This window comes from Toxorhynchites rutilus, chromosome 3 (genome assembly GCF_029784135.1).
Source record: "Toxorhynchites rutilus septentrionalis strain SRP chromosome 3, ASM2978413v1, whole genome shotgun sequence".
Lineage (NCBI taxonomy): Eukaryota > Metazoa > Arthropoda > Insecta > Diptera > Culicidae > Toxorhynchites > Toxorhynchites rutilus.
In genome coordinates, this window is record NC_073746.1 from 65,917,967 (window position 1) to 65,944,604 (window position 26,638).

The following is a 26,638-nucleotide window of genomic DNA, read 5'->3' on the forward strand; positions in this document are numbered from 1 at the left end:
AATACAATTAATAATAACGAAAACACAATAATTTTTTTTGTATATTTTTTTTTCCCAAAAACGAATATCTAATTGACTTTAATTTGATATGTTGATCATCTGAATCGGTTCAGTAGTTCAAAAGTTATGATCCTTCTAAAAAATTGTATTTTTGCTGTTCGGAATACAAGAAAAAAGTGTTCGGAATTTGAGTATGTGACAAAAATGGTGTTCGGAATTTGAGGCAAATGTAATCTTACTTATTTTTAGTTTTTCTCCATGAATATGTATTTGTAAAACCATGAATATGTATTTGTAGACAAATGAAAAAAAGGCTCTATTGTATCAAAAAAACAAATAAATTTCGCGAAAAAGTACAATTTTGAGTAACGAGACACTGTTCAATGGCCAACAAAGCTTATGTGCTCGGAATTTGAGACGAAACGTACCACAATTTCCAACAGCCTGTTTACCTCGAAATGTGCTTCACTCACAGCAATCATTTCAGAAGATCTTTCGCTCTCGTGCAAATGATCAAAATCTTGCGGAAATGTGACGAACGACCGACTATTAAATTCATTATTTGTTATTTAATATTCCACTAATAACATAACGAAAGTAAAGCATACATGATACTCATCACGCTTGATTTAATGAAAATTCAATTCCCCATCTGCTTGGCTCTTGCCTCTATTGACGAAATTTACTGCTGTGGAGTAACACTTTTCCTCCCCCCATTCATTCATAAATTACGCCCAGGATATCCGTGCGTCCGTGGTGCTGATGTTGGTCCCTTCCAGTCCAGTCCAGTCCGGTGGAACTGTTCCACGCTATAGATTTTCATTTTTGCGAAGCTTTCCGTTTATTTATTCCTCTTTCGCTGTCACGGTTACTGTTGCCCTTTTGTGATGACTCTTTTGCCGTTGCGCTCTTTGCTTCCGTACCGCGCGTCCCCCAAACGGTCACTGGTCTCATCCGCTAGGATAATTGGACATCTAGGAAATTATTTGAATAGCCCTGAGCGAACCGGGACACAGGACAGAAGCAGTGAGTTCTGGTGGTGCGGACGGAGAGAGAGGGAATTCATTCCCGAATGGGGACTGCACTTTTCATGGTCGTCGGTGGTCTTATTTTAAACGCGTGTGAAGGCTGTTTTATAGCCGAGCATCGGGGTACAATGGTTGCTCCTCTCGTAGTGTCACGATTTTTTGTATTCCGTTTTTTTTTTCGTTGTAATGGAAATCGTTTGTTTTGGAGCCGGGGATAACACCGGATTGCAACGTTGTGGATTGATGTGAACTGGAGTGGAAAGTAACTTATTCCTGTGAATACCGAGAATGAACTCTACGCGACTTTCCATTGTAGCGGCACCGACCTGTGGATATCAATTATAAATAGTGCGCATTTCAATTAACAAATCCTCGATTATGTCACCAACCATGGATGTGACCTTATTTGAATGATGCTCAATGTTAAGTCGGTACAGTTTGCATCCGAAAATTACGCTTTTTGAAGGACAACAATCGCTTGCTACTCTCGACAAAAACATCATAAACAGAGCTATTACCATTCCCTTTTCATTAAACCGTGCTGTGTGATAAGCTAGTGGCAATGTTTCTGCGAAATGAACCCCTTCTCCCGAAACAGTCCATTGTATGACGCAGATTGGATCGGAGCAAAGTTTACCGGCGTCATAGCAAATATGGAACGAGGACGACAAGATCGATAACAACTGAGAACGATGCCAATTCACGCAATTCTGTGTCGGAAACACATTTTCCAATGCACCGAGAGGCTAGGGAACAGCATCATGATAATGCAGATGAAGATGCATTACGGCGTATCGTACGGCGGTCAATTTTAATGATTACTGCTTCCGATTCGAAGGAATGAGCAAAGGTACCCTAATTGGAACAGTTTATACTGCCCTAATGAACTTTTACTCAATCTAAACTCTATTCAACATTCGATGGAATTGGATTGCAATACACTTGATTAAATCATAAAACATGTGGAGAATGCTTCGCACATCACCTCTTAACCATGTTTCGCACGGAAGAAAAATTTACGCAAAACACAAAAACGAAAACGAAAAAATTACGAAAACACAAGCCAACATCATCGAGTTAGTGTGAAAATTCGTTCAATATATCACTCACAGGTGTCGGCATATGCGCTCCCCAACCGGGGGTAACGTGAAACGTTCCGCCCACCCCGCCGCTGTGAAACTTTTATGCATAGGCTTCCGCCGTCGGGAACTCACTTCCTGGCTTAACTACTTTCAGAAAAGTTCTCGAAGCGCAATTTGCCACGAACAAAGAGCAGCTCAGCTTACTTTGCCTCCAGAAAATCGCACGCATCGGCGGTTGCTAGGAGACACTGGGAGCAGAGGGAGTGGGAGAGTGGCTCAGTTCAAAGGCTTTTGTTTCCGTGAAATATGTAATTTCTGGTTCCTCTTGCCTGTCTCGGTGACACATTTCGTATATTAAATTTCGTGGAACAAGGAGGGGGCTTGTTTTGTTAATGTATTAAAGAACAAACTTCCTAGTGTACGATTTGCTCAATCGGGTTTGGATGATTAAACGACGAAAGAACGAACGAAATATTGAAAATGTACAACTAACAGTTCGGCTGAAAAGTTCATAAAGTTGACGTCTAGATGGCGCCTCTTGCAAAAATTTACTTGACTATCACAAAGCACCATCTTTCAATGGATACGTGTCAAAATTTGAAGCAATCGGTTGATTGGTTCGTGAGTTACAGCATTGAGAGTGCAGCAACTTTTGTTATTGTGAAAAAATGGAAAAATCACAAATCAATGAAAACGATGGCAAAATTGCATGAATTGGGCATCGAATTGCTTCCGCATCCACCGTATTCTCCAGATCTGGTCCCCAGCGACTATTTTATGTTCGCAGACCTGAAGAGAATGCTCACTGTCAAGAAATTTAAGACCGATGAAGAAGTGATCATCGAAACTGAGGCCTATTTTGAGGAAAAATCGAAAGAGTACTACAAAAATGGCATCGACAAGTTGCAAGATCGCTATGATCGCTGTATCGCCTTCAAGGCAATTATGTTGAATAATCAAATTGAATTTTGCAAGAAAAAAAATTGTTTTACTGTGTTACCTTATAAAGTTTTCAGCCGAACTGTTATGTTGTTGGAGATATATAACGTAGAGATGGGTAAAATAGATGGATTATGTAAAGAAGGGAAGACGTAAACAATAAAGTTTAAAACATCAATTAGTGCATAGAATATCAAAAATATCACTTCATTCTAGGATTAGTCTAATAAATTTAAATCACAATCATCTTCATTGTATGTTTTGATTCTAAAACATGATCTTTTCGACATTTTCTGATGACAGTCTTGTCCGTCTTTCATGGCAAACATGTCCTGCTTTCGAGAAAATTCGCTCACATGGCACTGAAGTCGTTGGAATACATAAAGGGTGTGTCACATCAAATTGCATTACGGAAAAAACGCTGTAGAAATTCGCCCAGTAGACCGATCCTTTTGAAAATTTTAGACAGTAAAATAAAAACTATTAAACAACTTTTGGCATTTTCTTTTTATTCACACTTCGAGCCCAAGCCCGTATGCTCGCACCTTCCTCTTTACCCCGTCCATAAGGTTCTGTACAACGTCAGGTTGTAGTTTTTTTTTAACAGAAATCCATTTTCTCTTGAAGTCCGCCTCCGATTTGACAACTTTTGGGTTCTTCCGGAGGGCCTGCTTCATAATCGCCCAATATTTCTCTATTGGGCGAAGCTCCGGCGCGTTGGGCGGGTTCATTTCCTTTGGCACGAAGGTGACCCCGTTGGCTTCGTACCACTCGAACACGTCCTTTGAATAGTGGCACGAAGCGAGATCCGGCCAGAAGATGGTCGGGCCCTCGTGCTGCTTCAATAGTGGTAGTAAGCGCTTCTGTAGGCACTCCTTAAGGTAAACCTGCCCGTTTACCGTTCCGGTCATCACGAAGGGGGTGCTCCGCTTTCCGCAAGAGCAGATCGCTTGCCACACCATGTACTTTTTGGCAAACTTGGATAGTTTCTGCTTGCGAATCTCCTCCGGAACGCTGAATTTGTCCTCTGCGGAGAAGAACAACAGGCCCGGCAGCTGACGAAAGTCCGCTTTGACGTAGGTTTAGTCGTCCATTACCAGGCAATCCGGCTTCGTCAGCATTTCGGTGTACAGCTTCCGGGCTCGCGTCTTCCCCACCATGTTTAGCCTTTCGTCGCGGTTAGGAGCCTTCTGAACCTTGTATGTACGCAGGCCCTCCCGCTGCTTGGTCCGCTGGACGAATGAACTTGACAAATTCGGCTTATTGGCGATATCCCGGACCGAACTTCTCGGATCACGTCTAAACTGCTTAACTCCGCGCTTGTGATCTTTTTCACTGACGGAGCATTCATTTTTGCCGTTCTTCACCTTCCGGTTGATGGGTAGGTTCTCGAAGTATCGTTTTAGTACTCTGCTGACCGTGAATTGGACGATTCCCAGCATCTTACCGATGTCCCGATGTGACAACTCCGGATTCTCGAAGAAAGTGCACAGGATTAATTCACGACGCTCTTTTTCGTTCGACGACATTTTTCCAAATTTACGAAAAATTGACAGTGAAGCATGGCCAACGTGATCTATATACTCTTATCTGATTTTAAAGTTGAAGATATAATTCCTAAAAATTAAATTTCTGCAGCGTTTTTTCCGTGATGCAATTTGATGTGACACACCCTTTATGTATTGATAAAACATAGTTTTCATGCCGAAATAACTTTTTTTCGTGTTTGGAACTCACTTTTTGTCCTTTTTAGCGTTATCCGCGTTGGGCTAGCCCGACTATTCCGCGGATAATCGGGGAAATAGCAAATGACATCCAAATGTAACGAATCGGAATGAAAATTGTTGCCGTTTTGAAGCAAATCATGACGGGTGATAAAAATAGATCATTTATGACAATGTTCAGCGGCAAAAACCTTGGGATCTCGTGAGATTAGGAAGAAATCCAGTTTTATGGGCTTCTGATGCTACTAAGCAACGAATCGATAAGTTCCCATAAGTACCGCTCGCAACTGGGCAGATCAAAGCCAGCGATCCAGGACAAACTTCGTCGTGCTCCGCCAGGGCAACGCCAAACATAATGTTTCCTTGACAAAACGACAAATTGTTTTGGAGTCTGGCTGGGAGGTGCTACCCCACCAGCTAAACAAATCGGATATTGCATCTTCAGAATGCCACAGGCTCAAGCAGCGTTGCCAATATTCCAGTTTAAACTGGATTCTTCCAATTCTTTTTCTACGATCCAGTAAAACAGTTAAATCCTAAAATCTTCCAGTTTTTTGAAATATTATTCAGTTTTATCCAGTTTTTCTATGTGTGCTTCAGTTTTACCCAATTTATGTGAAATAAATTCAGAATGATTAATATTATCTCTGCCTCACCCTTCCCATCCTATGACCAGTTTTGTTTTTAAACGGTTCTATTTAGCTTGCCCTCTAATTTGTATGTTTGTATGTTTGTAACATATTGGTCTGTAGCGTTTTACCACATAAATAGAAATTTGAACCCCTGCCTGTTGACCGATTGATCTGAAATTTGGAAAACACCTTTATCTCTGCAGTCATTATAAAACTGCGTTTTTCATGATTTTAAAAATCCAAGATGGAGGCCGCTACAAAATGGCGGACTACATATTTTCTCAAAACCCCATCAATATGGGTATCAAATGAAAGGGCTTGACTAGTGGAACACAACAGATCAAATGACCAATTACTTTTTTCTTGCAACTACCACATATGGGCAGGGTTGCCAACTATAATTTCCAAAAATCATGATTCAAATGCAGAAATTTAGGTAATTATAACACTAAAAAACACAATTGCTTCTCTTTGTTCATCGTGTGCAGAAAATAGTAATTATTTGAGCAGCGTTTCAATGGTTTCTTACATTCATCTATTAAGGAACACTAAGTAATAAGACACCACTTTGCCCCATTCATATGATTCCCTTTGGTCATTTGAATAGTATGGCTTATACTGATTGTTCTTTTGGTCGGGTTTCTTCTCGAACTTTCGCTATAACAGTTGAGCTTTGAATATTATTGCAATATTGTTTCTGTCAAACTAAGCGTTATTGTGATTATTGTGATTGTAATTGTTCGACTTTGCTAAAAGGTAAGTGAATTTCTATCACATTCTTTGAGAATTGTTTCAATTATTTTTTTGTTTATAGGTAAGTGACAATACAGGTAATTGTTTAATGAGATAAGTGACAATAAATAATCTAAAATCTTAACAATTTGCCCTTTTTTTGCAGGAATTTGTCGTGATTCAGTGTTTTGTTGAGTAATTTAGTGTTTTGTTGAGTGATTTAGTGTTTTTTTTTTTTAAATAAAGTGCTTTAAAGAATTTTAATATGTTTGTTTTGATTAGCCGAAACATGCCGCCCATAAAAAATTGGGTTTTTCTTGCAGTGGTAGCTTGCTTAGGTTGTGAACCGATTGAACAATTTCGTAGTCTTTCATCCGTACTGTAGCTAGCCGTGGTTTTCCGTCAGGAGCATTTTTAAACTTCAAAATTCTACCAAGAAGATATTCCCGACTTCATCGATCCCAAAAGTGCCTTTTAAGTTCTTGTAGATACTTGTAACGTACCTCGTAGCTTCTGGCAGTTGCGGGGGTGTATTCTTGTGGATTGGGTGCAGTGATCGGACGGCCAATGATGAAGTGTCCTGGCGTCGAAAGCTGGACATCGTTTGGATCGCTAGATGCTGGCGATATAGGACGCGAATTTAGTATGGCTTCGATGTCGGCTAATAAAGTGCTGAATTCCTCAAAAGTTAAACTTGCATTGCGCGCTACTATGTTCATGTGCCGTTTCGTTGACTTGATGGTCGCTTCTCAAAGGCCACCCATGTGTGGGGTCGATGGAGCATTGAAATGCCACTGTGTACCACCCATAACTAAATAGTCTTCAACTTGCGTATGGTGATCACTTGCAGCCATTTTCTTGACCCAGTCTTTCATCTCTCGAGCAGCACCCACAAAATGTGTCCCATTGTCACTATAAATATGACTACAGTGACCTCTGCGAGCAGTAAATCGCCGTAGAGCGGCCAAAAAGACTCTCGTTGCCAGGCTGAAAACAGTAACAGATGTAACCCTTGGTCGTTGGAGAGGCCGGTCCGCGTCTCTGTATGAGAGTTATAGGTCCACCGTAGTCTAAACCGTTTATGTAAAACGGTGGAGCCTGCTCCAAACGTGCTGGAGGGAGCTGACCCATTATCTGCTGAAGCATGCCCTTATTGGGATGGGCTCTGAAACAAGGAATACATCTCACACTACCGCTCGTACTGCATTTCGCCCCTTTGGAATCCAATAACTTCTCCGAACGGTTGCTAACAACGCTTCAGGGCCCAAATGATGGTTGCTCACATGCTCGTGTCTTAAAATGTGTTGCGTTAGGATGGCATTCGCCGGCAAAAGAATTGGATGTTTGTTATCGTAGGCGATGCTTGACCGGGCTAATCTTCCGCCCACCCAGGGAAGATTGGCGTCTTTAAATGGAGTTAGAGCCCACAGTTTGCTTTTACTTGGTAATGATGTTCTGGCTTCTAGAGCGGCAATTTCTGCGGCGTAGTGCTCCAGTTGGACGAATTGAATCAAGTTATTGTGTGCGGCGGTCATTTCGTTTGGTTGAAGTGGTCCGCTTCTCCTTTCTTCACCGTTTTGTCGACAATTGTATCCAAAACGAATAATCCAGGAGGTTACCCTTATCAGACGGGTGTAAGAGGAGTAACTGTTGAGCAGTCCGTCTAGCATTTCATTAGAGTGAACGATGAAGACTTGTGACGCCGCAGATTGTTTTCGCTCTTTATCGATGAGACGGAGTAACGCTGATGGCATTGTTTCTGGCAGCGGGGGTCCCCGATTCAGGAGATCCGCCGGATTTTTTTCCGTAGGAATGTGCTTCCAATTAATTGCTGGCAATATCGAATTAATTTAAGCTACTCGGTTAGCCACAAACGTTTTCCACCTCGATGGATCTCCACATATCCATGCAAGAGTCGACATGGAGTCGCTCCACGCAGTTGTTTGATGTTTTGGAATTTTCAACGTTGGCTTTACTGCCTTAATAAGTCGCGCTAGCAATGCTGCGGCGCAATGTTCCAACCTTGGAATAGTTGGTCGATTGATGGGCGTTACCTACGATTTGGAGCTGATACTGCCAGCCTCGTCGAATGCTCTGAGGTATAATACTGCCCCATAAGCTGTCTCAGACGCGTCGCGATAGCCATGAAGATGTATCCTTTGAAAACAATCTATAGCTATGCAACGACGAGGTATTTTTATCTGCCAAGTCTCTTGCAGTTGTGTCAGGTAAGAATGCCAACGTTGATTGTACCTTTCTGGCAGTGGATCAGACCAGTCGATGTTAAGCTTCCACAAATCTTGCATGAAGGCTTCCGCAGTAATTATTATCGGCCCAACAAGACCTAGAGGGTCGAAGATTCTTGCTATTGCAGACAGTACCTCACGCTTCATATATTGGTTTTGAGTTGGCTCGCAGTTCACAGTGAAGGTAAAGAGATCGTTGTTGATATGCCATCTTATTCTGAGAGTTTTTACTGAGGCCTCAGGGCTGAGAGCATGTGTGGGCAGCAAAGCTTACTCCGGGACGGGAATGTCTGCAACTACTGTCGGATCTTTGGTGGCCCATTTCCGCATGGTGAATCCACCTCGCTTCATCAACTCCTTTAACTGTCGACGTTTCTCTATGGCCTCCTGAGCGGATGATGCGCCAGAAAGAAGATCGTCGACGTAAAAATCGTTCATGCTGCTTGTTGCCGATGGAAACAGTTCGCCGTCGTCTTCCGCAAGTTGTTTGAGGGCTCTCGTCGCCAAGAAGGAGGCACACGATAAACCGAAAGTCACAATGCACATTCCGTATTCTTCCAGAGAGCTTCCAGGTTCTTGCCACAGCATTCGAATGAGCTTACTGTCTTCATCGGTAACTGGCACTTGGAGGTACATTTTCTCTATATCCCCAACCAGCGCAATTGTATGCAGACGAAAGTTAAGCAGGATGTTGTATAGGCTATCTTGGACTACGGGTCCAGTCATTAGCAGGTCGTTCAATGTCACCCCATTTGATGATTTGAGTGAACCGTTGAACACGACGCGTAGCTTCGTTGTGCTGCTCTCCTCCTTCAAAACCGCGTTATGAGGCAGGTAGATGGTCGGACGGGGGCTCGGGATGGCCGGCATTTGTTTGATATGTTGTGCCGCAATGAGTTCACCAATGTAATTCTCATACAGCTGCTGTTGATCAACGTTCTTGGTCAGCTTGCGCAGCAATGCCCGATATTGTTGTAGCGCTGAGTATCTGGTTTCCCCAATGTTCGATGGGTCTTTGCGAAGTGGTAGCTTCACTATGTATCGACCGTCAGAACCCCGCCTGGTATGGGATCAGGAATGCTCTTCACACATCTGCTCCTCCTCGGTTAATATTTTTGATGTCTTGAAGTCTTCCAGCTCCCAGAAGCTGGCCACCAATTTGTTGAGGTTTTTGATTTCGCTGTCATCCTCTATTCGTGCACAGAAGTTGGAGGAGATTTGTTCCGCTCTATCTCCGTGTTCGTGGAATCCTGCTACTATCCAGCCCAACTTGGTTTTTTGTAGGATTGGTTGTAGCGGACCCAATATAATCCGCGCAGGTTCAAATAGGTGATAATATAGGCTTGCACCAATAAGTAGGTCGATATTCCCCGGAATGTTGAATCGCTCGTCAGCCAGAGCGTGATCGGCCAGGCCCTCCCATTGGATGATATTAACAGCTCATTGTGGAACAGGTTCCGAGATCTTTTCTAGGATAGCACACTCTGTCTCCTGACGGAAGTCGGAATTTCGTGAAAGGATAGTCACTGTTACTGCTTCGCGGATTCTGGTTGCTAGTTCCGAAACTCCTCTAAGGGGCAGGTTAATGTGGCGTTTGTCCAATCCTAGCCTTCTGGACAGATCGGATGTGATAAAGCACGCTTGTGAGCCTGAATCCAGAAGAGCTCTCGCTGTACGAAGATTCCCCCTGGCGTCCAAAACGTTGACGACTGCGGTAGCCAGAAAAACCGAACAAAACGCATCGTTGTAGGAATGATGTTTACTAACTACACCGGGAAGTTGTGGTTGATATGGATCTCGCCGTTCCTCATGAAGAAGAGTGTGATGGTTTTGACTGCAACGTTTGCAAGTGCCGGAGCAGCAGTCGTTGCTTCCATGTCTCTCACGAAGGCAGTTATGACATCTGCCAAGTCGCGTGACACATTCAAAGCGATCGGCCACGGATAGTGCCTTGAAGCGGTCGCAAAAGAATAGCTTGTGTTCAGGACCGCCACAAATTGCGCAGGTGGGTCGGGGTGCCCTGCTCGTCGCCGCAAAACTGTTGCTGCGTGGTGGTTGTCTTATTACAGGTTTAGCCGATGACACGTGAGAGGTTTCCAAGGTATAGGCTCGCTGTTCCACGTAAGCCAGGAAGTCAGTCAGTGTCGGTGTAGCTTCCATGGTGGATGTTCGATTATACCATTGTTGCCTGGTGTCGATGTCCAGCTTTGCGAGTAACAAGTGTATAAGCCAGCAGTCGCGTTCTTCTCGCTGTATGGCTTGAAGAGCACGTCGTACATCGTCCGCTGTGTCATGCATACGTGCCAAATTGTTTGCTGATGCAACAGTTAACGCAGGAATTTCCAAAAATCTTTGAATGTGGTGGGTGACAATTTGGTCCTGTCGGTCGAATCGTTTTCTCAACATCTCCATGGCTCCTTCGTAGTTTCGATCCTCAATCTTAGCATGTTTCAACAAAGCCGCTGCTCGCCCGGAGGTGTACGTTTTGAGGTAGACAAGCTTCTGTGCTTTGGTAAGTCGCTCGTTTTGATGGACGGAACTTGTAAACAAATCGTAGAATGAAGTCCATTCGTCGTAATCGCCCGAAAAGGTGGGTTGAATACCCTTAGGCAATTGTTTTTCGGGAACTACGTGCGCTGTCGATGTTTCTGGGTGTAATTGACTGATATCGGAAGTAGCCACATTCGCTGAATCCTGATTCTGGTTACTGATGACACGCTTGAACTGCAGGATCGTTGCTTTGGTACGATTGTACCGTTTCTCCAGCGAGGTCTCATATTCTACGTGCTCGTCTATAGACTCGTCGTCCGTGCAATGGTCCAGAATGCCATTGTGAACTGCTCGGAAGTCCTGCCAAAGTTCACGCAGGCTGTCCAATTCAACGTCTAGATCCTCCACACAGGACGTCCCAATGTGCATGGCTTGGACTCTGGCGGAAATGTTACCCAGACGCCCTTCGATTGCTGATCGTCGTAGTTGAAGCTTCTCCATCGTACGGTGGTCCTCAGTGTCCAAGTATCCTGTCTACAGCGCCAATTTTATGTAGCCGAGCAGAAGCTAAGGTCTGAAGATTCGATGAATTTCGCAGATAGATTCACTCGGACTAAAGTCACCAATTCAATTCACCGTTCAAGTGTATCGATCGATGGTTTATTTGAAACTGAGCCTACTGAACATGCTTTGCCCTATTAATATGATTCCCTTTGGTCATTTGAATAGTATGGCTAATGTTATACTGATTGTTCTTTTGGTCGGGTTTCTTCTCGAACTTTCGCTATAACAATTGAGCTTTGAATATTATAGCAATATTGTTTGTGTCAATCTGAGTGTTATTGTTATTATTGTGATTGTTATTGTTCGTCTTTGCTAAAAGGTAAGTGAATTTCTATCACATTCTTTGAGAATTGATTAAATTGTTTTTTTTTGTTTATAGGTAAGTGACAATACAGGTAATTGTTTAATGAGGTAGGTAACAATAAATAATCTAAAATCTTAATAATTTGCCCTTTTTTTTGCAGGAATTTTTCGTGATTCAGTGTTTTGTTGAGTACTTTAGTGTTTTATTGAGTGATTTAGTGTTTTTTTGAAATAAAGTGCTTTAAAGAATTTTAATATGTTTGTTTTGATTAGCCGAAACAGCAGGCATAAAAATATCGTTTTATGAAGAAAAGTGAAAATTGTCAAAAAGTAACATGGGATAACTATGCAGCGTATTGGTTGTGTCGATGTCACTTACTGGAATTAGAGAAAACAAAGCACTTCTGCTTGTACAAAGTGTACTTTATCTGCATTTCATGTTAGTCTTTTGTGGAAATACCACGACGAATTTTCGGGCTTTGCTCGTTTGTGAAAACTGGAAGGCTAATGTTTGGCGGAAATTGTGAGCGCTTGGTAACTCTCAAAACTCAAATAGTAACTCAAAATAAATCCAGAATCAAACGGCCATGTTCAATAAACCATACCATGGTTCATCTTACTTTTACTTTTGGAAAAACGATCTGCACCAGTCTCTCTCAAAATGCTGTTTTCCAAACCGCCAAACACCCACCTCTAATGTTCCGAAAAATGTTGAAGCAAAAACACAAGGGAAAATGCTCAAAGGCGATTATCTTGACCTACACGATTTGCAGACCGCTAAAAAACTATGAAAGCTTACGTCATTCTCACAGAGAATCAAACAACTAATGACCTTTCAACATCACCACAGTTGCCCAGTTCATGTAAGAAGCGCTTCCAGGGCACATACAAGAAAATACTCTCAACAACTAGCTCTCCAGAAACAGTGACAGAAACAACGCCGCTAAATGAACCTATTACAAATTCATAACTCCACACGAGAATACATAAACATACTTCGCAATGACAATGGGACACACACACACAACAAGTGGAATGCATCCTGGAGGGGGTCATTCAGAAGAAAAGTAGCTTGTACTTCTTCAGCAGCATAGGTTTTGTCGTCTCCGTTTGCTTGCTTGCCCGCAGCTGCTGTGGGTGTGCCCTGTGCTGTGCTTCTGGATACGAAAAAGTTCATCCACCTGCACCTTGTTTGTCCGTGTTTGTTCTCTCCCCCCCGGGGAGGTCGGAAAAACGCTCCTCCAGCTTGCGTTGGTGGAACATAAAGAAAAGACATGGACGGAAAAGTCAAGTGGTTTACCAACCCACTACGCGCTGTACAGTGACCGGCATGAAAGGAAGACCTTACACGATTTTGTTCGTATTGCTTGATGATTTTTTTCATAATCAACTTAGCATCTGAGTAACCACATTAAACACATTGAATTACATACAATTGTTTGGAAATATATCAACACATCTATCACAATAATATAAATATAAATTTCTCAAACAAACATTAGTTCCGATGTTTTGATTTTTGCACCTCAAATTGTGTCGATCAAAAGGAACGACTAATGTAGCAGCTAAATAAAACTTAAATACATCAATACCACGTCGAGAACAATCATAGCTATTCACCGTGCGTCATTCTATCATTCTATCCAAGAGAAATTAAAAATTGGGTTCGCTTTCGTCAACCTCAGTTTCTAATTTGCTACCGTGTAATTTTTTGCTTCAGAATATATTCTTAGAATATGCATAAAGCAAGGATAGTGTAGAGTTTGTCCTGACGCACAGGAGCAATGCAGATGAGAACCAATATAAGTTGCATCGCAAATTACACAAATTTCATGCCAACTCGACTGGCCATTGGCAGCACCATCTGAGATGATCTCAGATCCCGATGAAACTTTGTGGTTTTGAATATATGTGCCATTTAAGCAACTTGGCATACTTGAAATTTCATAAAAAATCTAAACAACTTCTAGAAAAGTTTGGGTTTTGTTTTCACAAAAATTACCAACTCATAAACTATAAACATACAAAATTTTCGTCAACGAATGATTTGTAGGAAATTTAAATTTTCATTAAAAGATATTAAACGTTTATTCAAAAAATTACTGTAGAAGAAATCATTAAAAAAAATTATTTTAAAAATTAAAAAATCGTTCTTCTCGCAAAAAATATTTTTGTTTTGAAAAAAATGTATGAATAGCCCGTACAGTAACCAACAATTCGTCCATACAATGGAAGCAAGGCACTTTTACAAGAAAAGAATTTTTCTAGCAATTACTGTTACTGTATTATTAATAGCGATATAGTGTATCCGGCTAAGTTTATACTGATAATAAGTCTTTTGTCAAAGATATTAAATTTCTTTTTCAAGTTTGTAGGTAAATCGCGAGAATTTTTGTGTAAAATATGACGAATAAAAAGCATTATTTAAATTAGTTAATCAATATATTAAAAAGAAAACAAAAAAAAATTGTTGTTGTTGAAAAACTTTTTCCTTGTAGCAGTGCTATTCATTCAAATAGAGTTTTGAGAAAAATAAATCTAAATTAAAAAAAAAAATTACTGTAGAAGAAATCATTAAAAAAAATTATTTTAAAAATTAAAAAATCGTTCTTCTCGCAAAAAATATTTATGTTCTGAAAAAAATGTATGAATAGCTCGTACAGTAACCAACAATTCGTCCATACAATGGAAGCAAGGCACTTTTACAAGAAAAGAATTTTTCTAGCAATTACTGTTACTGTATTATTAATAGCGATATAGTGTATCCGGCTAAGTTTATACTGATAATAAGTCTTTTGTCAAAAATATTAAATTTCTTTTTCAAGTTTGTAGGTAAATCGCGAGAATTTTTGTGTAAAATATGACGAATAAAAAGCATTATTTAAATTAGTTAATCAATATATTAAAAAGAAAACAAAAAAAAATTGTTGTTGTTGAAAAACTTTTTCCTTGTAGCAGTGCTATTCATTCAAATAGAGTTTTGAGAAAAATAAATCTAAATTAAAAAAAAAATCAGTGTTATTTATTTTCATTTATTTTTTTTCTTGAAAACGCGTTCAAAAAACTGTAACAGTTATAAAACTATAAGACCAACAATATTTGATTAAACAAACAAATGTAGAAAATTTGTTTTGAATTTTAATTAAAGAAAATGAAACAAAAATATACAGAAAACAAAATATTTCAAAAATTCAAGTTTATTTTTCTTAGAAACTCATAAAAATATTTATTTTGATTTCTAAAAAAAATTTGTTTAAGGATTGAATGTAAAAAAAAAATTCATTGAAAAATATTTAAAATATCAAAAATTTATACTGAAAAAATTTAAAAATTGAAATTAATTTTTCTCAAAAACACCTTTTTTAAAATATGAATATCCCTTAGGGGCTGTCCACATACCACGTGGACAACTTTAGGGAGGGTAGGGGGTATCAGAATGTCCACGCTTGTCCACGGCGAGGGGGGAGGGGGTATAGACTATGTCCACGTGGACACGAAGAATAAATATTTTTTCAAATATAATCACCGATACACTCGAAATTAAATAAAAATCGTTCCGTATTCAAGAATTTTAAAACTCCGCCCAACCTGAGTATTCCATAATTACCAATAAACTGATTGAGATGAGAGTCAGATATTTACTGAGAGTGCTCCATATATATTTACTAAATCATTGGACTTCTTCACTAAAATCCATATTCTGAAAATAACTCACGTAAACTGTGAACAACCGGGCTATTTCCTATGATCCAATGACTTTTATAGTTACGGGCTATACATAGACGTTCATAACCAAAAACTATAAAAATTAAACAATTCCATAATGGTTGAGTTTTCATGATATTACGCATATGGTTTATTCATCAAATATAATTTTCTATGGATTTTTTTTCTAACTCGAGAACAGTTAGTTTTAGAATGAAAATGTCTGTATAGTTTTTCATGCAAAATTACGAGTAAAACCATTTTTTTGCATTACTTTTCTTGAAAAGTAACAATTCTTCAAAGTATTGGAATTTTTCAATTTCTAGGATATATTTACATTTACGAAAGATGATTTATGCACCACTAGTTGACATAATTTCCTATGATCCTCTTATCTCTCCACGCTAATAATCTTTTGTTTACACCGAGTACCGTTATCTATTATCCATAGAAAACTGCGTTTTAATGCATGATCAAATTCACTAGACATTAAAATTCGTACAAAAGTAGTGTAAATTATAGCATGCGGTTGGATAAAGTATTTAGTATGATTCCTCGCTGTGGTGGCTGAAAACAGACATACGACCGCAAAAGGCTACTGAATTGCAGAATGGTCGATAAGGATTTGAAAAATAATAAAATATTTTGATACGCTTTCAATACCCTAATTATCCGAACTATGGCGGAAAAGGTTTCGTATTGCGCTACAAACTAAAGATGAATCGGAAATTCAGAGTGATGATGAATCGGCATTTGCTGTGATCGATCATATTCCGGAGTGGGCAAAGATCTGCACTCAAAAAAAAAATAAAGGACCAGAATGCAACATCGAAAATGTTGAGTGGGTTTTGGAACGCTGTAACTGTCATAAAACGATGTATTTGTCAAAGCAATAACTGGGTCTTGTATAGAACACTTCAAAACTGTCCATCGATTTGCTGTGCGATCGTTATGTCATTAAATATTTATAATCCAAAATGAAAAAATTATTTTTCGTTAGATCGAGAATATCTCTGTGAAAAAAATTCTACTGGAATTCCATTTGAATCGAATGAAAGCGAATCAACCAGGTTAATTGGATTATTACTGGATTTTCAGATGGAATAAGTACACTTCTGAAATAAAGCTGTGAACTTAAATTAACATCATTGTATCTATGTATTCTATGTGATATCAACACATTTTTTAGAAAAAAAACCTGAACAAAAATTGTGTTTGAAAATAATTTCAAATACATTTTATTTTATTCGATTGGCGTTTGAAATCACAATTAGTAAAGCTCCAGATCAATCTTCGAAGTTGTGTAGTTTATATTCAGATGCGGATTGTTCCTCACCTGGTCAACTGTACATTACTAGTTTCCGTGTTGGCAAACTAGATAGCCTGCATATCTTCGCTGATAATGGAAAAACAAAAAAAAGTTTACTGTTGCTGTTAATTTTGACGACTTACAGAAGACTTTTTTTTTAAATGTGGAAAATTCCTAGGATATTGCATTGAAGTTTATTGAAAAATGTGATAAAACATTTCAAGAATCATAATCTCCTTCGCTAAGTCTCTTCATCATCCAAATATTTTTTCATTGCAAATAACAGAGCAGGTACCTCTAATTGTAGTTGTTTTGATGTAGAACTTTGTCTTACTTTTCAATAACTGCATTCCCCACTTCGGACGATAATATTCAACTACTCGTTCAGTCTGATCGGATAGTTTTTAGTGTCAAGTTGTACAATTTACAAGAACGTGTATGTTTAGTGAAATCGTATTACTCGAGCAACCGAAGCCTTTGCCTTCTTATGGTAAGAATTTCAACATTTCTCGTCGTCGATTACTTCCTCTGGGGGTACGTGAAGGACCGTTCTCTGTTAATAAGCCACAAAATTTGGAGGAACTTAAAGAAGAAATAACTCGGATTTTCAACAGCATCGAATTCGTAGTGTTAGAGGTGTGCATGAAGAATTTTGTTCATCGTTTAAAACACACTTTATCAAAAAAGGGGTGGTCACTAAAATAAGCTTTATTTTGGTTTTTTTTAAAATAAAAATCGGTTCACTTTTGTAGAAGATTTTTATCAATTTTTTGCGTGAGCGTTTAATCTGAAAGAATACCATTTCAATGTTTCGTGTGGAAAAAGTATATAGACCAGAGTTGCAAAATCTCACACTCACTTTACTGACAGCGCAAGATATTGAGACAACATCAAAACCAACCACCAATTCCCCTGCAGTTCATGACAAATGAACCAAACTTAATTCCATGCAACCGACACTCCGTCATGTGGAACAATTGGTTTTTGCATTATTCCCCACACTCATTCGTTCCACTGTCTCACTGAGAATTTACGCCCGAAATTTTCATACGCATCTTCGATCAGCTGACAGTGGAAGGGAACAAAATTCCATACAAGGAAATATCATCTCACTGACACCGCGTCAGACGTTTAAACGCGTGTTCGTGTGTGTTTTCCTAGTATGTTTCTAGCCCCGGTCCCATTTTTGTGCCGCTTATTGCACACACATCGATGGGCAACGGCACATTTGAGTGCTGAGTTTACGGGTGTATGACCAACGAAAATTTCACCAGGACGCAATGAAAGGTGATATTTTCGGCTTGAGCATTCACTGACATCGAGAATGAACTGATATTTCTGTTGATGGAACGAAAACTATATCAAAACAAACGAGATGGTGAGCCAGCGGTCATAGGCACAGCGGCACCGCGATAGAAAGAAGTGAAGAATGCCGCTGGAGATATTTTGAACTGATAAAAATTGCTTTTCGATTTCAACATGTTCTTTCGAAATTTTGCATCCTTGATATAGACTTTGAACGTTAGATTTTGATTCCAAATACCAATGTTATTTGGAAATATCCCCAGAATATTTTTTTGCAAAGACATACATAGTGGAAATAGTGAAACAATGTAACGAATAAAACAGGTACGTTTTTCCGATTTTTATTCGCCGCTCACATTCTTTCACAATGCAACAATTAGCATTGTTGCATACAATTCGGGCGTTAGCTTACATGGTATGGTTTCCTTCTTCGATATCACGTAGCATCGATCAAAAGGTGAAAATTGTTCTCAGTTTTTAGTTTCACTTTGGTGAGAGTCAGAGCCAACATCATGTGTTGAAGCTGAGATTTAATTTGGAGTTATTGCTGCTGTGTCGATTGCTTGCGCCGCTCTATAGAAGTATTCTAAGCAGTTAAATATGCGTTTGTTGAATATTCTATGCTATTCTATTCTATGAAATATTTGTACTGCTTCTCTCTGCTGATTTGGAAGTCGATTCCGTTGCATCGAATGAGAGGTAATTGGTTTCAATTAACAGCTATTACGATTCGGCAGTCATCCAGCTAGCAAACCTGTGGGCGCCGGTTGGGGGGACGTCCAGAATGGGTCTTTTTAAGTTTTAGAGTTTACGTTAAGTTTTCTGAATTTGTCTTTTTTTAGGCTAGAGGCGAATGAACTGCCAAAGTTAGAATCCTCTATTAGTTTATTAGTAAGAAGGTAGATTAAAAAATGCACTGTAATAAATTTAACATTTAAAATTTAGTTTAAAAAAAACTGTGAATTTTGTTTCTCTGCACGGGTAGAAAAACTTCGTTGCATTGGGTTGTTTCGTGAACAACTGTATATTTTATCCGAAATACTTTTTTGAAGCTTCACTTGTTCATTTACTTCACGGTTACTAGCGAACATTCAATGTGTACGTGAATGTTATTGCCATTCATATTGGTACAATCTTCAGTTTCGAATTCCAATTTCTATGTTAAAGATTTTAGACTCTAGAAAAGAAACGTATTTTTCTGAATATGCTTCAGTTTTCGCTGTGAAATCGCTGTTACGGCCACTGATTATAAATATCGTTTCTAACGATTAATGAATAGGTATATACCACTAAACACATATATTGACAATACTCTCAGTGAGCGAAGCTCACTTACTCTCTTTGAAAGTGGAATTACTACTGCATGCGCTTCCAAAGCATTGCTGATACAGTCAACCCTCCCATAACGCGGTGAGTGCGTACCGCGTTATATGGAAGTCGCGCTATGAAATGCTCGAATTTAATTAAACCAGGCTAATTCGCAGCGCGTTGTATAGAAACCATCTACCGTGTTGTATGGAAACCGCGCTATAAGAAACTCAGAATGAGTGCAAATCACATCATTTTTTTTCATCATTCGCACCGCGTAGTATGGAGACCAATAAGAGAACATAGAAGGAAATGAATTCTCAAAAATAAAACAAAAACTTAACTAAAATTTCCATTCAAGTGTTCAAATGTGTTGTTGTTTTAAAACTGCATTCGGGTGCTCTTCTCTGAAAAAATGGATCCCTACCTAGATGGGGACTACGGACGTTAATGAATGCTGGAGTTAAAGAAGTGGCTTCGCATACTTAATCTGCACATTCTTTCTGTTACCATTTTCACAGTATACTGATTTTTCTTAAACAAAACATATTCCCATATTCTTCATACTCTCATATTCTCATATTCTCATATTCTCATATTCTCATATTCTCATATTCTCAAATTCTCATTCTCATATTCTCATTTTCAAATTTCATATTCTTCATATTCTTCATATTCTCATATTCTCATATTCTCATATTCTCATATTCTCATATTCTAATATTCTCATATTCTCATATTCTCATATTCTCATATTCTCATATTCTCATATTCTCATATTCTCATATTCTCATATTCTCATATTCTCATATTCTCATATTCTCATATTCTCATATTCTCATATTCTCATATTCTCATATTCTCATATTCTCATATTCTCATATTCTCATATTCTCATATTCTCATATTCTCATATTCTCATATTCTCATATTCATGTTGCAAACCTTGAGCTCATCGAGTAGTTTGATAGGTTTGGCAATGACGGTTAATTTTGCAGCACATCTTGACTTGCGAATCATACCCTCTAAGCCGGAGCTTGCCTGAAACCGATGTCGTAAACGGCTCAGTTGTATTATGTTGAATGTTTATATAAACATATCCAATTAAAACCATGCATTGGGTGCACGAAAAAAGCTGATGGGACGTTGTTGATCGGAAACCGCGCTATAAGAGTACCACGTTATAGGAGGGCTGTCGCAATTTCATCTCCGCGTTATATGGAAACCCCGTTTTGAGAGTACCGCGTTATAGGACGGTTGACTGTACTACGCATGGTTTATCGTGAGAGCACGCGATAAATGGTTCATCTCAGATTGTGCAGCTGAGGATGTGAAGTTGTTAGAACTATGTGAGACAACTGTGATCATCGCTCTGATTTTGAAATTGCCGAAGTGAGTGGCGGATTCACAGTCTCTTGCAATAAAGTTAGTTGGTTGTTGATTGTGTTCCGTTTGTCTCCAGTCTCCTCTGCAAAGACGCGCTCGGAAAACAAATATTCGTTTTTCGCTTTTGCATATCTTAAAAGCCATATCATATACAGGTCGGACTCGATTATCCGGAGACTTGATTATCCCGGATTCGATTATCCGGAATTTTAGACTCGATTATCCGGAAATTTTTAATATTTTGTATAATAATTCCATATTAAATAGCCAATATGGGTATCAAATGAAAGGGCTTGAAACGTAGAATATTTACAGTCATTTATGAAAAATGCAAATCCAAGATGGCGGCCACTTCAAAATGGCGGATTACATATTTTCTCAGAACCCCATCAATATGGGTGTCTCCGCCCAGAGAGGTATCTGAACGGAGTTCCGAAGAGTTGAGTATAGATGAGATCGAATATAGACAAAGCAGGTTTGATCTATACTGATCGATGATGTATTTGCGAGTGACCTGCTCTGAACATTTCGTGCCCTATTTATATGATTGGTCCCATAGTCATTTGAATAACGAAATCTTTGTTTGGGTTGCGTCTGGAATATTCGCCATAAACAATTGCTCTTTGTATAGCGAATCCGTTTCCATCCGTTCCTATCTATTGACATTCGTTTGTTATTGTTTGTAATTGTTATGATTGTGTTTTCAAAGGTAATTATTCTGTGTAGTTCAATTTTGTGTGGTTCGCGATCTTTGCAGGCTTTGCAAAACAGCTAGAGATAAGTAAGCATAAATCTTTGTGTTTATAATTCAATAACCATCCTTTTTTTCCAGGTGCGGCCCAGGACTTCTGATAGTGGATTTTGTTGGTGTATAGTGTTCTTTTGTGTTTTGTTTTTGTTTTCTAAGTGTAAAGTGTTTTGTATTTTTTTTTTGTTGCTCCAAATATAGTGTTGAACATTAAATTGTGTGTTTTTTATATAGAGTTCCGTCTGGGCCGTAACAATGGGTATCACATGAAAGGGCTTGATTAGTAGAACACAGCTATTTATGAAAAATGCAAACCACCACCACAAAAAGGCGCCATTTTTTCCGAAGCTCGATCAATATGGGTATCAAATGAAAGTACTCGACTGGTAGAACACAGTAGGTCATGAAAACTCAAAGCCCAAGATGGCCGCAGTTCCCAAATCTACCATTACTTTTTAATGCTTTCATTCAGCTTGCCCTGTTTGTATGTATGTTTGAGTGTTTGTAGGATTGTCCCACATTAATTAAAATTTGATCCCGTTCCTGATCATTGATTGATCTGAAATTTGGAACATACCATTATTTCTACTGCCATCATAAAACTGCGTATTCGATGGTTTTCAAAAATTCAATTTGGCCGCGCTAAAAAATGGCTGAATGACTTGACTTGGAGAATACACTACATTATGAACAACATAAATTCGAAAAGGTTGCCGCCACAAAATGGTCGACTATATTTTTTTTTGCAATCCCCTCAATATCGGTATCAAATGAAATGATTTGACTAATAGAATACAGTACATCATCAAAATATTTCGAAGAAGGTTAGGTTAGAAATAAAAATTTAAAACATACATGCAATGGGAAATCCCATATTGATGGGATTTTGAGAAAATATGTACATAATCCGTCATTAAGTATGTACCGCAGAAAACTGGTTTTTTTTATGATTCGATTATCCGGAGGATTCTATTATCCGAAGTGAAAAAAAATTAATACTCCGGATAATCGAGTCCGACCTGTAATGGAGTCAATTTGCTATAGTGCTGCCACAACCTGCAGTGCAAAGACATTTCCGTCTACCATCTACCAGAAACGCCTACGCCAAAGTCGTCTTTCCATGTCACCAGTTTAATAATGGGCTGATGAACAATCTATCAGGAAATAATTCTTTAGACAAACCATTCATTTAGTTGAATTGCTCGGAAGGTGACCAGTAGGGTGCCAAGGAATGTATGGAAAAAATAGACCCTAAAATTTCAAAAAGTTACCATATACAAAAACCACCTCGAAAAAACATCCTATGCCAAATATCAGCTCAATCGGACTTAAGGGAGAGTGGCGCAAAGCGGTCAAAGTTTGAGTTTTTTGAAAATCGAAAAATCACCCAAGGGGGGAGTAAAGGAAACCGGAGTTTTCAAAAAAAAAATTTTTTAAGCCAAATGTCTTAAAATTGCATGAATCTCCAAGATCTAGTGTCATCTCGAAAAAAAAATTTATTTTCGGCGATCTTTCGTTTTTTAAAAAAACTCAATTTTTAAGTCTGTGACACTAATAAATAAAGTTCGAATGAGCTAATATTATGCAAAGGGTATATTATCGTGCAAATCAACATTTCGCAGCAAGTTCCGAATGAAAAATCGACATAACTATATTTTTTTTTTTTTTAATTCGTTTATTTTTACAGGCTCAGTTACTTAAGTTTAAAGGAGCCGAATTCTTAAATATAATTTTAAAACTATATATATAAACAATTTTCTTACATCTATGGTTAGTAAGGTGGAAAACCGATTACTCGCGGTGTACTCGAGTTTAGGAGGGTGACATATTTTTAGGAGAAGGATGGGATATAAGGAAATTGTAACAATGTTGATGAACACTCAATTTATAAATCTTTTCGTAAATCTATAGTGTATTTACATTTCAACTTATTCTACTATTTATAGCAAGGGGACGAATTACCCGCAAAGGAAGGAAAGGAGGGTATAAGGATGTAGGGGCAATCACACACGAAGATCTATAGCTTTAAGGAAAACATATATATGGGACATGTAATCAAGGTCTAACCGAGCCAACACATCTCTCACCGGCACATTGGGCTGTCTTCCTCGGGCCCGAAGGGAGTTTTTTAAATTCGATCTGGCGACCAGATACACCTCGCACGACCAAACAATGTGCTCGATGTCGTGATAACCTTGGCCACAAACGCAGAGATTGCTGCTGGCAAGATTGAAACGGAAGAGTAGTGCATCTAACGAACAGTGATTGGACATGAGTCGGGAGAAGGTGCGAATAAAGTCCCGACTCAAGTCTAGACTTTTGAACCACGGTTTGAGGCTAACCTTAGGGATAATCGAGTGAAACCACCGGCCCAATTCATCTTCATTCCACTTGCGTTGCCAGTTAGCGATGGTATTTTTGCGGACTAAAGAATAAAATTCATTGAAGGCGATTTGACGCTGATAAATATCGCCTTCAATTGCACCTACCTTTGCTAATGAGTCAGCCCTCTCATTACCCGGAATGGAGCAATGTGAAGGGACCCAGATAAAGGTAATGACATAACAGCGTCTGGATAAAGCACTCAAAATTTCTCGTATTCTCTCAAGGAAGTACGGTGAGTGCTTTTCCGGCCTCACTGAACGGATAGCTTCGACAGAGCTAAGACTATCCGTTACAATGTAATAGTGTTCAACAGGTCGTGAGGCGACGCTGTCCAGCGCCCAATGAATTGCTGCCAATTCAGCAATATACACTGAGCAAGGATTCTGAAGACTGTGTGAGGTGCTAAAAAATTCGTTGAACACTCCAAATCCTGTGGACTCGTTTATAGTGGACCCATCAGTAAAGTACATATTATCGCAATTGATACCCTCATACTTTTCATCGAAGATCGTTGGAGCGATCCTCGATCGTTGGTAATCTGAATATCCATGGATATCTTGCTTCATGGACAGATCAAAATGCACAGAGGAATTGATGTAGTCAGGGAAACAAACACGGTTGGGAATATACGAAGAAGGATCAACCTGCATGGAGATGAATTCATGATATGAACTCATGAACCCGGAGTGAAAATTTAGCTCGATCAGCTGCTCAAAATTTCCGATCACCAATGGGTTCATGACCTTACACCGGATGAAGAACCGAAGAGATAATAAATTGAAGCGATCTATTAGTGGGAGCAGGCCTGCCAAAACCTCGAGACTCATGGTATGCGTTGAGGGCATACATCCCAACGCGATACGGAGACAAAGATACTGAATTCGCTCGAGTTTAATGAGGTGTGTTTTGGCAGCTGATTGAAAACAGAAACTGCCATACTCCATCACTGAGAGAATAGTTGTTCGATACAACATTATAAGATCTTCTGGATGGGCTCCCCACCAGGTGCCGGTAATTGTACGGAGAAAGTTTATTCTTTGTTGGCATTTTTTACTCAGATACCTAATATGGGCCCCCCAAGTACATTTGGAGTCGAACCAGACCCCAAGATACTTGAATGACATAGCATGAGTGATCGGTTTACCCAAAAGTTGAAGCTTTGGTTTTGCTGGTCTATGCTTCCTAGAAAAAACCACCATCTCTGTTTTCTCCGTGGAGAATTCGATCCCTAGCCCAATGGCCCAGGTTGAAAAATTGTTCAAAGTATCTTGTAAGGGTCCTTGCAGGTCGGATTCGTTTGGTCCTACGACAGACACCACTCCATCATCTGCAAGTTGTCTTAGGCTGCAATTTTGTGTAAGGCAATTGTCGATGTCGCTTACATAGAAGTTGTACAAAAGGGGGCTTAAACATGAGCCCTGGGGGAGGCCCATGTAAGAGACCCGACTTACTGCCGAATCTCCGTGAGAAAAGTTCAAATGTTTCTCACAAAGCAAGTTATATAACATATTATTCAATAGAGGCGGCAGACCCCGAGAGTGTAATTTGTCCGACAAAACCTCTATTGAAACAGAATCGAAGGCCCCCTTTATGTCCAAGAATACTGAAGCCATTTGTTTTTTTTCGGCGTAAGCCATTTGAATTTCTGAAGAAAGCAACGCAAGACAATCATTCGTCCCCTTGCCCCTGCGGAACCCATATTGTGTATCTGAGAGTAGGCCATTCGTTTCAACCCATCGATCAAGGCGAAACAAGATCACAAGATTCGTTTCAACCCATCGATCAAGGCGAAACAAGAGAACAATTTCCGTATACAAGACAGCATTGCTATTGGGCGGTACGAATTGAAGTCGGACGCGGGTTTTCCGGGTTTTTGAATAGCTATAATTCGTACTTGTCTCCAATCATCTGGAACAATATTATTCTCCAGAAACCGATTGAATAAATTCAACAAGCGATGTTTCGCCACATCAGGGAGGTTTTTCAGCAAGTTGAACTTAATTCTATCCGATCCCGGAGCAGAATTGTTACATGAGAGCAGAGCAAGAGAGAATTCTACCATCGAAAACTCGGAATCAAGATCGCACCTACCTTGTGGTATATCTCGAACAATGTTTTGCACAGGAGCGGAATCAGGACAAACCTTCCGTGCAAAATTAAAAATCCATCGATGTGAATATTCTTCGCTTTCATTCGTTGAAGAGCGATTTCTCATGTTTCGAGCCACTTTCCATAATTTTTTCATTGACGTTTCTCGTGACAAACCTCCCACGAAATTTCGCCAATAAGCACGTTTTTTCCCTTTGATCAAGTTTTTAAATTGATTTTCAAGGGCTAAATACGTCTGAAAATTTTCAGGGGTTCCACGTTTCCGGAAAGCTTTAAATGCATTCGATTTTTCTACATAAAGCTTGGAACATTGGCTATCCCACCATAGATTGGGAGGCCTTCGGGAAATGGTGGAACCTGGGATGGGTTTCGTTTGAGCGCGAACCGCGCTGTCATAGATCAAACGAGAAAGGAAGTTATACTCCTCCAATGGAGGTAAACCATCTCTGGAATTGATGGCTAGAGCAATCGCGTCCGCATATTTTTTCCAGTCAATGTGTCTTGTGAGGTCATATGCCATGTTTATAGATTCAGAAGAATTCAACCCAATGGTGATGGAAATTTTGATTGGCAAGTGATCACTACCGTTGGGGTTCTGGATTACATTCCACTTGCAATCTAACGATAGTGAATTCGAGCAAAG

The 26,638-nt window shown here is 39.3% G+C and overlaps 2 protein-coding genes across 3 annotated transcripts in view; both read right to left on the reverse strand.

Annotated features, from left to right (window-relative positions):
- The window catches only part of LOC129776503 (tRNA-dihydrouridine(16/17) synthase [NAD(P)(+)]-like), a 258,069-nt gene that overhangs the window by 127,195 nt on the left and 104,236 nt on the right, over positions 1-26,638 (reverse strand). The gene's annotated exons all lie outside the window — the stretch shown is intronic.
- On the reverse strand, positions 8,654-11,374 carry LOC129773202 (uncharacterized). The gene is made up of 3 exons (XM_055776790.1): positions 9,917-11,374; positions 9,474-9,652; positions 8,654-9,371 (listed from the first exon to the last, which is right to left on the reverse strand). Exons 1-3 carry the CDS (start codon positions 11,372-11,374, stop codon positions 8,654-8,656), a joined length of 2,355 nt encoding a protein of 784 aa, XP_055632765.1.